The 11,386-nt window shown below is 40.8% G+C and overlaps 1 protein-coding gene across 1 annotated transcript; it reads left to right on the forward strand.

The window, feature by feature from the left end:
* Positions 1-2,802: 2,802 nt before the first annotated feature.
* LOC135211366 (uncharacterized) lies at positions 2,803-3,321 on the forward strand. Its single transcript, XM_064244679.1, has one exon. It carries the CDS (start codon positions 2,803-2,805, stop codon positions 3,319-3,321), a length of 519 nt encoding a protein of 172 aa, XP_064100749.1.
* The last annotated feature ends 8,065 nt before the right edge of the window (positions 3,322-11,386 follow it).

An 11,386-nucleotide genomic window follows, 5' to 3' on the forward strand; every position in this document is an offset into this window, starting at 1 on the left:
TGGGGGTAGTGTATGATGTAATCATAATTATTTATAATTGTATATTTTGTTTGTAACATTATATAATACAGAAAATTAATGTTAAACAAATTATGAATAATATTAGAAACAAGTTATTGCTCAAGGTGATGGTGTTTTGTTGGGGAATCAGGAGGTAGGCGAGGTGGCTGCCGGCCGTCATTTCTGTGTGTGTTGACAGGTGTCGGTTGGCCTCCTAGCCGGGTGTGCAAATGTAGGCTGATTTCTGTTTTTGTTTATTTGTAGAGGTAATATGTCCAGAGTGTACTGGCAGAGGTGTATGGCCAGCATTGCACTGGTTAAGCATGTGTGGGAGCTTGATATGGAGCGCCAAGGTGTAAGTTACTGTATTGATTAATCATATGAACTTATATTTATGATGGATTTGGAAATGTTATAGTGGGATATCCTGTATGTTTGTATTTGTAATGGAGTTAGTGTTATTGCTGTGTTGGGTACAATAGACTGCTTACATTTTATATTTGATTTTACGAATAATGTTGTGTTGTTTTGCATATTTTATTAGGATTACATTTTAAGTGTGTTTACAATTTGGAGGTTTGTTTTAATTTGGAAACTTGTTTACAGGCTGAATGTTACTCAATAAAGTATTCATGTGGCACTTGGTGACTTTGTATCTCCCCGATCCATACAGGAGTTGCAACCTTGAACAGGTCTGAGGAACGTTTCTAATCTCCGAGTGAGATGCCTCGGATCAACGGCATGTACCGTTGAAATAGGTGGGCGATGCACGAAGCAGGAGGTCTACTTTGTGCCAATGGCCAAGAACTTCTTTTTATCTCTGAATGCTTGTAAGGAACTGGGAATAGTACCGCCTGGTTTCCCTCACCCTTCCCCTCTCATTGCATCAGCTGACATTAGTAGTGAGGCAGTCTCTCAGCCTAACCCCCCTCAGACAACGAAGCCAGCCACTATACCTATCCCACCCATAGAGGAGAACATACCAACACTGGAGGAATGGTTATTATGTCACTTCTCATCCACGACCTTCAACCCAACCAGGGAACCCCTACCCGTGATGACGGGCAAGCAGCACCACATACATTTATTGCCCAATGCTTTGCCTTATGCCTGTCACACACCGGCAGCAATCCCTAAGCATTGGGAAGAGGAGGTAAAGCCCCAGCTTGACAAAGACGTTCGGAAAGGCATGATAGAACCAGTCCCAGCAGGGGATGCAACTGAGTAGTGTGCAAGGATGGTTGTGGTAGCCTAGAAAATGGGCCAACCTTGCCGCACAGTAGACTTCCAGCGCCTCAATGCCCACTGTCTCCGTGAGACTCATCATACACCGGCACCCTTCGACATGATTTCGAGCATCCCCATTCACACTTACAAGGCTACAGCGGACGCCCATTGGGGTGTCCACCAAGTGGAACTGGACGAGGACAGCCGCCCACTCACGACCTTCATCATCCCATGGGGGCGGTATCATTATTGTAGGACACCCATGGGTCACTGTTCGGGTTCCGAAACCTACACAAAAAGATTCGATGACGCCCTGCAAGACATCACCAGAAAGCATAAATGCATCGACAACACCTTGCTGTATGATCACAGCATCAAGAGGCGTTTTGGCACGTATATGAATTCCTGTCAACGTGTGCATCTGCAGGTATTACACTCAAGCCCGAGAAGTTCAAATTCTGCAAGAGAGAGGTTACCTTCATTGGGTACTACTTGGCATGGGAGTCATATAAGCCTGCAGACGAACGACTAGATGCCATTCGTAACTTCCAGATGCCAGAGAAGCCCTCCATCACTGAAATTAGGTCATGGTTTGGATTCGTGAATCAGTTAGCCCCCTTCCTTGCAACAGCGCCCATCATGGAGCCTCTTAGGGACCACCTCAGAAAACCAACGGGGAAAAACGTCTACTGGGATACCCAGCTACATAGCAAATTCCAGCGGGCATGGGAGGTCATCTGTCAATTAGCCAAAGACGGCTTGGCATATTACGACAAGACGTGCCCTACGATAATCATGACGGATTGGAGCAAGGAAGGCATTGGTTTCGTCGTCCTCCAGCAGTATTGTGCTTGTCAGTCAGCTGACAGCCCCTTTTGTTGCAAGGGTGGCTGGCATCTTGCCCTATGTGGCAGTCGACACCTCACTCCTTCTGAAGCATGGTATGCCCCCGTAGAAGGTGATGCCCTTGCAGTCACCTGGTGCTTGCGGAAGGCCAGGTTGTTCCTACTTGGGTGCCCAAATCTCACCATCATCACGGACCACCGTCCACTTGTCAAGCTGCTAGGTGATAGGGCTCTTAAGGGCATCATCAACCCAAGATTGTTCAACCTGAAGGAGAAGATACTCCAGTTCAAGTTTCATATCAAATACCTGCCCGGAAAGAGGAACACTGCCACGGACTTTCTCTCAAGGTACCCGACCATGCGAGCACCCCATGAAGCTTCTGACGTGGATTTGGAGGACGACATTCAAGTGGCAGTGGCATGTGCAACTGTTGCCGCCTTGGAACCGGACATCATCGTGTTGGATGAAGACTGTGTCAGGAGCGCCGCATCTAACGACCCAGTTTATCAGCTCTTGCTTGCTAGGGTCGCAGCGGGCAATTGGCCACAACAGAAGTCACAAGAAATCTCCTGACTTCGTCTCTTCTTCAGCGTTCGGGATAGGCTAGCCATCAACCAGGATCTGGTGACATACTCGGTGGACCAAGGATGCATACGTTTGGTTATCCCCAAAGATTTATGCCACCAGGTAGCCGCTAACCTACACGCAGGACACCAAGGCCTTGACTTTATGCTTAGGAGGGCCAGGCAGTCAGTCTACTGGCTGGAAATAGAAGGAGACCTTCAGCATCGCCGTGCCCAATGCACCTCATGTGATGAACACGCCCCTTCAATGCCTCCTGAGGAAATGATACACACGCCGCCAGCAGAATACCCCTTCCAGCAAGTCGTCGCAGGTATGTTCCAAATAGAGGGCAATGTATACATGGTATACGCAGACAGACTAACCGGTTGGTTAGAAGTAGCTCACTTCCCCTGTGGTGCCACGTCCAACAAAATAAGCAATCACCTTCGATCCTATTTTTCACGTTGGGGAGTCAAGGTCCGCCTGTCGTCACCCCAGTATCCCCAGTCCAACAGTAGGGCAGAAGCAGCTGTCAAACCGGCAAAGAGGCTACTCCGAGAAAACACGTCAAAAGGTGGAGTCCTTGAATCAGACAACACGGCCCTGGCGATACTCCAATACCTCAACACGCCTCTGATGGAGATCAACAAGTCGCCATCTTGCAATGGGTCGCCAGCTGCGTGACGGGGTACCGATGGCAAGAAGACGCCTGTTAGTAGACAGGTATTGGAGACAGACAATATGTCAAAGGGAACTACAAGTGGCAAAATCACAGGAAGCTATGCGCACCCTTGACACCACGAGGAGACTGCCGCCCATCAAACTAGGTACCCATGTACGCATACAAAACCAGGCTACTAAGCAGTGGGACAGAATGGGCGTGGTATCAGAAACTAAGCCCCATCGTCAGTACACAGTCAAGCTCAACGGGAGTGGCAGACTCTCAAAAAGGAACAGATGACACTTGAGAGTCATCGCTCCATCCCCCAGCACCCCTGCATCTCAGCATGACACCTCCACGAGCTCTATGCCCATAGAACCAGTAACGCATTCCATGCAGGACCCCGGCGTCGTTGGTAGGCTCAAAAGGGCTGCCGGTAGACCCAAGTGCTCCAAGACTTCATATTATGCTGATATTATTTGTTGTTTGTTCATATGATATGCAATTGTACAATTGCATCAAGAATTAATTCTTTTTTTTTCTTCTGTGTATGTGTATTACGTGCATTTGAGTGCCACTAAGCAACGCACTCAGTGTATGTAACTGCATGTTTTTGTACTGAAAAGTTAGTTAAAAACATTTTCCTCTTTGTAGATCATTTCCATGTTCATAGTGACATTGTCCCCTTTAATTTTTGTTATGTATAAGTATAATCTTGAGGGGGGGATGTACAATATGACTTTGTAATGCGCTGCCGGGCAATAACCCACAACGTGTTTGCGAATCAGTCGGCTCTCTGGTTTCGTACAGTAAACTCCTGTCACCAAGACGTCGTCTCATTGTAAACCCAACAGTTATTATATTTCAAAATTATATTTAACTCAAGTATTATTTCCACATTAATTCTGATTAGTTATTTTGTCTTAGTACAGTGTCGTTTCCATTTTGATTAGTTTGGCTTCAGATTTTATATTTGAATTAATATGCGTTATTATAACAAAAAAAGCTAACTCATCCTTATTATTTTTCCAGATTTCAACATTATTGCTCAACTTTTGCAGGACATGTCAATTTACAAGTACCTCAAAAAGAGAGATGGCAATCCTGAGCCTGCAAAACCTGTTGCAGTTGGCGCAGCAGTTGATGCAACAAGAAAAGATGATGTTTCAAATCAAGACGTGGCTGCATCACAGGACTTCACAGAGGAAAAGGAAGCTTCCAGAAAGGATGCATCTTCATCACATTAGCTAGAAAACGGTGGAATGATGAGCACATTGTATTTGGATTCTTCCGGCCAGTATATGAAGCTTCAAATCCCTTCCCACCAGGCAAGTGCCTCTTTTGTAATGCCACGTACAGTAATGGAAATGTTGTTCCTTCAAAATTTGCACAGCATTTAAAGACGAAGCACCCTGAAACCAAAACAAATCAAAGCAATTTTTTTAGGCAACTTTGGATGCATTCTTAAAGCAACAGTCGACCTTTAAAAGTCAAGTTAAGCCCTCTGACATGAAAGCACTTACTCTTGCTTCTCTTAAGATGACACACATCGTTCTTCAGAAAAAAAGCCATTCACTGAACTCGAAAATGTTGTACTGCCGTGTCTTGAAGTAGCAGCTCACCTTATACATGGAGGGAAAGATGCAGTGAAGAAAGTGAAGCAGATTCCGTTGTCTGATACTACAATAAGTCGTCAGTCTGTGATGTTAGCAGATGACCTAAAGGAACAGCTTCCTAAAAAATTGTGTCTAGCCGCTTTGTTTGGCATTCAACTGGATAAAACAACAGACGTAGGAGAAGCAAAGCTGATTGTTTACTGTCGGTTTCCAGACTTAGAAGAGAAAACCATTGTTGAACATTGTTTGTGTTGCCTCCAACTGGGCATAGAAACAATAGCACACAACATTTTTCAGAAACTTCACGATTTCATTATTGAATAGGGCATTGACTGGTCAAAATGCAAGTCGGTTACTACTGATGGTGCAAAAGCTATGGTCGGTGCAATCAATGGCGTTGTAAAGGAAATCCAAGTGGTCTCACCAAATTGTATAGCAATTTACTGCGTGATTCACAGGGAAGCGTTAGTGGCAAAGTGATTGAATGAAACTAGAAATGCTAAGGAGAAATGTGACTTTGAACTTCTACTTGATGCTGTTGTCAAAATGGTTAATCATATCTGTGCACATGCAAAAAAGCATAGAATGTTTCATGAGTTGTGTTAGGATATGGAAGCTAATTTCACAAAACTCGTCTTACATAGTGAAGTACGTTGGCTATCTTGGGGTAAGGTTCTTAATCGAGTATTTGCATTGAGAGAGCAGGCTCTGTGTTTTCTTTTACTGAGGAAGCAAACCCCATGGCAGTTAAATGTCAGAATGTCCTCTGGCTAGCAAAATTGTCTTACATGGCTTCAATCTTCGATCATCTGAACAAGCTAAACATCAGTCAGCAAAGCAAAGGTGGGGATAATTTTACAAGTATAGGGAAAATAAATGCATTTAAACTGAAGGTGAATAAATGGAAAAGCAATGTAGAAAAGAGGTGCTTTTCTGATTTTGAAATATTTGACTCATTTATGAGAGAATGTGGCTGAGAACATGGTATGCAGGCAACATATGTCACACTTAGTAATCAGACACCTTACTTTAATGCAAGAAAACCTTGACTTCCATTTCCCAGACAGTGAGAATGACCAGCTGACCTCCAACATGTGGATGCTTATAGTCTAGGAGCCAAATGCCTCTATCTGTTAAAATAAGGGATTTACCATACACGGTGAGCCCATTACGTTTTGATGCATTCATAAGATAGATTGATATATAGCAAACCATAATCAGGATGGCAAAACTTGGCACAACTTCAAAAATATCCATGTAGCACCAACTGACACAAAGCATTATAAATAGTATAGTATGCTTTTAAATAATACCATTTTCTCTCATAACTAAAAATTACATCGGATGTAAAGGATATGAAAACAGTTCAAAAAGAGTAGATTAGATTCCTATGAAGTCTCATATGACCAATCATTGACCATAACTCCACCCAGTCTTTACAATTTAGTTACACTTCTGCTTTCTGATGCAATTCCAGATAATGTAGGTAAGCATGAACTTCTTGTTAATCCTCAAGTATTCATGAAAGTGTTTTAAACATCTCACAAGACACTGTGTCTGCCGTAACTAGTTTGCATACACCCAAGCATGTTGGTTTAGCTGTATATGTGTATCATAAAACTAAGAGCAAAGATATCATAACTATGCTTAGTCGGTTAGGATATTAGTTACATTGAGCTCCAAAGGGTCTTAGGAACTGTAAAGGCTGAAGTTGATGAACAAACAAATGATGAAAATACATTTATTCCTGCAAATATAGTTTCAGGTAAGTTCACTCACTTTGCAATTGATAATTTAGATTTCTCTGAATGTACACTTGCTGGCTCTAGTACACATATGACAAGCATGGTTATGTACCAGCCAGGGTTGCTGGAAGGCCATGTATTTGGCAAGGTACCTGTGGACATAAGACACAATCGTACCACACATAGATAGTATTATGACACCTCTATACTGTCAATAAACACAATCTATTCTGTAAAGAAGCTGAAGCATGAGCTGTTTCCAGAAAAGGCCAACAGCATGATACTGGAATTCTTGCAGGGCTCACAATCTGATACCCCAAGTATTAATCTCTCCTGGAAGTTACTCATACTTTGTCCTAGTAAACTTCTTGAGGTAGAAGTTGATTGCCCCTCATAGAAAGTGTTTCATGCTATGCTGAATCATAAACACATTCCAGTTACAGCGATTGGGTACTGCCCCTTCATACCCAATACACCAACTCAACCAGCAGTTGTAGCAGAAGCAGTGAAAATATGCATGGAAACCAACAAAAAGTTGGGGATGACACATACTGTTACTACCCAAGATGAATCTATTTATGAGATCATTTACACACTGCAAAAATGCACCAGATGAATGAAAACCTGATTCTTAGGGTAGGGGCTTCCATTTTTAACAAACTATCTAGGAAAGCTTATGTATGGTTCAGGTTTAAAAGAACTGTTTGTCTTCAGTAATGTACTGAAATATGGCACAGCAGAAAAAGTCCTCTCCGGTAAAGGTTACTATCAAGCGATTAACGCCAACATGCTTGTGTATGAGGTGCTGAAAGCCCTTAGGTTTGATGCATTTGAACATTGGGTGATTGAAGAAGGAATCAGTATGGATGTAATGGCAGAAATAACTGACTGAATATCCTCACTGGGTAGGGAACCAAAAGATGATACTCCCATAATGCAAACAGTGCACAAACTTCAAAACCTTCTTCCACATTTTCAAATTTTTATAGACCAGTTTAAATCTTGTAAAAAGTACAGCAAGACCTACTAGTTTTGGTGTAACTACTTACATATGATAGAAATTCTACTGTCATACATTCATGCAGAGAGGAGTGGTGAATAGCAGGAGCACTTATCAGCAACTGCAGAAATGGTTGAGTATACAGCAGCTGCTGATAATACCAATTACATTAAAGCAGTAACTATTATCTACATGAAATGGGCAATCTTCAAACTGAGGCTCCTGAAATTTATGAGGCATTTGAACGTGGATACTTTACTGTGAAGCGATCTTCTGGAGAATTTAATGCAATTTGGACAGATATGGCACAGGAATGTTCACAGAGCTGTGATGCAAAAGGTAGGTCTGGTCAAGCTGGATTAAAGGGAATAACAATGAACAAGAATGCACAAACCAGGTGGTTTAAGACTCTACCATTTACAGCTGCAATATCAACTTCAATTAGGGTGATGGCACATATGCATACTGAAGATGAGTATCATTATGAAGGCAGCAGTGCAAAAAAGAAAAGACAATGTAACTCACGTGATCACATTATATCAGCCATTGAGAGTGGCCAGATTATTAACCTATTTGTATATGGCAAAAAGCATCTGGTCTCCATAGCTGACGGCAGTGTGGCAACAGAACAAATCAGTGATGACTTACTGGAGTTAAAAGAACATGTAAAAAAGCATTAGCTGAGTTTATAAGTACTGGTAAAGTTAAGAAACTTAATCTTCACACATTCAAAACTATAACACCGTGCAAAAAAAAAACAATAACACAGAAGAGGAAGCTAAATGAACTTGTAAGCGAGACCGTGTACTTGAAACGACTGGTGATGGAACTAGAAGGATGGACACTGTGGGACTGAAGGAAGTTTTGAACCATGAATTGCACAACTACCCTCCATCTATTCATGGAAAGTGGAATCAGTTTGAAAGATGCCAGTGGATGTTGGGGTACACGAGGACATTCACAAATGGAGTATAGTATCAGTAGTAGCAATGTCATAAGAAATTGGGATAGCATTCTCGCAAGTAACGTAAGTAAAGCTCATTTGTTACAATTCTCGAATGAACAGTGGTCAAATCTGGCCTATATCATTCCAGATGGTGTAACTGTAGTCTTGACTGGTGAGTTTGAAAATAGGCAAGAGGTTAGAATAGAGAGGAACAGAAATACAGGTCTTAAAGAAAAGGACAAGGATGGATATTGTGAAGTTGGTATCATCCACACAAGAAGAGGCTAACACCCGTTTATTCATGTCTATAGCAGCCTGTATCCATGTGGGATGTTCAAGAGCTGTAATTAAGGTATCTGACTCAGACATTGTGGTGATAGGTGTATATGTATATGATTACTTAGCAGCAAGAGGTTTGAAGGAGCAATACATGCAAACAAAAGACTATTTCATCCTTATTCCTCAGATCATTAAGGTTATAGATGCTGATGAGGCAAGTATGATTCTCTTAGTACATGTCCTATTTGGGTGTGATACTACTAGCTTCTTTTATGGTAAAAGCAAGAAAACTTTCTATGCTGCAACATGTATTCATAAAGCTGATCTAGCAAGACTCTGCTCCCAGTTGGGAAACGATAACATCAGTACTTCTTTAATTGACCAAATAATTATAGTGACAAAGTCAGCCACTATTGCTGCCTACCATCCACAGGAATTTAGCAATCTCAATGCACTTAGACATCACTTATATGCTAGAAGAAGAACACAAAATTATTACCACCTACAGATAATGTCTTTCGCCAACATGTTTTAATGACCATCTTCCAAACATGTGTTTGGGTAAAAAGCATGCAGACTAACCCATCTCTTCCATCACCGCTCGAATTTGGTTGGATGATGTTACCGAGTGGTGCAGTACATCCTGTAGTGATGACAAAAGATTCACTACCATCATCAATGCAAAGCACACTATTCTGCAATTGCAAACGGATGTGCGTGAAAAACTGGCCTTGTAGTCATAAGCAAATGGAATGTGATGTAGCTTGTTCATGCCGTGAGGACCTTAGTATGTGTGTGCGTAAGCAGATGGACATCAGATTATGATGATGATGCTTAGAGTTTCTCCAACCACAGATATTTAATAATTGGTGTATTATTTGCCGTCTTGCAAACTAGTGTATATATATATATATATATATATATATATATATATATATATATAATTATATATGCGTGTCTCTCTTTCTATTTGTTTCTTGTTATTATGAGCCACGATGCAAATTTATAACATTATGCATATCACAGTTGACTTGACCGATAATTGGTGTGTTACTAGATTTTGCTTAGTGAAAATGGAAATTACAGATTTTGAGGTAGCATTCAGTTTTGACCAAATAATACTGTTATTATTCATATGGAATAATACTTCTTTATATGTATATAATCCTTGATTGACAAATTGTGCAAATTTCGAAAAAAGTCTACAATTTACCTGTATTAATCTGTGAATTACAGCTAAATATTTGAGGAGTAACATAAACTTTTTCGGCAAATTGGGAGGAAGAGCTGTTCTGCATATGATAAAAAGAGTTTAAATGTAAATATATTTTATTCTACTATATACTGTCACAAAGCACATAGCCTCGTGGTTATCTTACCAAAATATTAAGTGGCTACTTGAACAAACAAACAAATAGCATAGGAGATAATCAGAGTACCCAGTGCTACTGAGATAGATTTATATATGACTCTATTTATGACAATATCGAGATGTTCGAAAAATCAGATTTTCAAGAGCTGTCCCGATTATGGTGTGGGATACTCTAATCTATCATAAAAATGCATAAACTCATAAGGGGCTCACCGTGTAGGGTAAAACTCAATTTTGTTGACTGGCTCCCCGACTATTAATTCCTTCACAGATGAAGGAACTGATCATTGTGATGTTCTTTTGGAGCTTCGAGTGGATTATTCACAAAAAGCAGTTTTCAAGACATTTAGCCATCCCATGGATTTCTGGGTTACCCTGCATGATATTCCAGAATACAAGGATCTAGCTGAGCAGGCAATAGCCATATTTGTACAGATGCCAACATCATATTTGTGTGAGCAAGGGTTCTCTAGTTTAGTTTTGGTGAAGACAAAGAAAAGGAATGCAATCCTGAACTTGGATCCTCTCATGCGAGTTGCACTTGAAAATCATCTAACACCTCAATTCAACCTAATAGCAGACAAAGTCCAACAGCAGCCAAGCCACTGATTTTTTTTAAAGGATAACTATTTGTTTTATTTATTGACACTACTCAATATAGCAAAAATTGTCTGCAATTTTACTTTAGTGAAGGAAAATGCGTCTAAATGGCGTGCTTAATGTTATCTCGTGTATTTTGAGCTACTTAGCTTGATTTGAGGTGTGTAAATAGTATATATGCTTTTTTCTGTTTACATAGTCATATGAATGAGATATGAAACATAGATTTTAAATATTAAAAACGTGAGATTTTTAATGAGACTTTTTCAGGGTGGGGGGTGGACAGCTTCTACTTGATCACCACTAGGGGTTGACGACATTAAAAAGGTTGAAGACCACTGGCCTAACACAACCCATCCAACCTAAATATAATTACTTTTTATTGCATCATGGCTTTGTCATAGAGCAATTTTCAAAACATTATGTGTTTTTGAAATCCGATATCATTATTCCTCTTCTAACTGTGACCATCGACTAGTATATCCACTGAATATCACTTTGGACATCTCAGTACATGTAAATGTTATTGC

Source organism: Macrobrachium nipponense, chromosome 4 (genome assembly GCF_015104395.2).
Source record: "Macrobrachium nipponense isolate FS-2020 chromosome 4, ASM1510439v2, whole genome shotgun sequence".
Taxonomy (NCBI): Eukaryota; Metazoa; Arthropoda; class Malacostraca; order Decapoda; family Palaemonidae; genus Macrobrachium; species Macrobrachium nipponense.

Bases quoted from the DNA above. Each gene is read 5' to 3' on its own strand.
- LOC135211366 (XM_064244679.1), top strand. From the start codon at position 2,803: ATGCTTAGGAGGGCCAGGCAGTCAGTCTACTGGCTGGAAATAGAAGGA.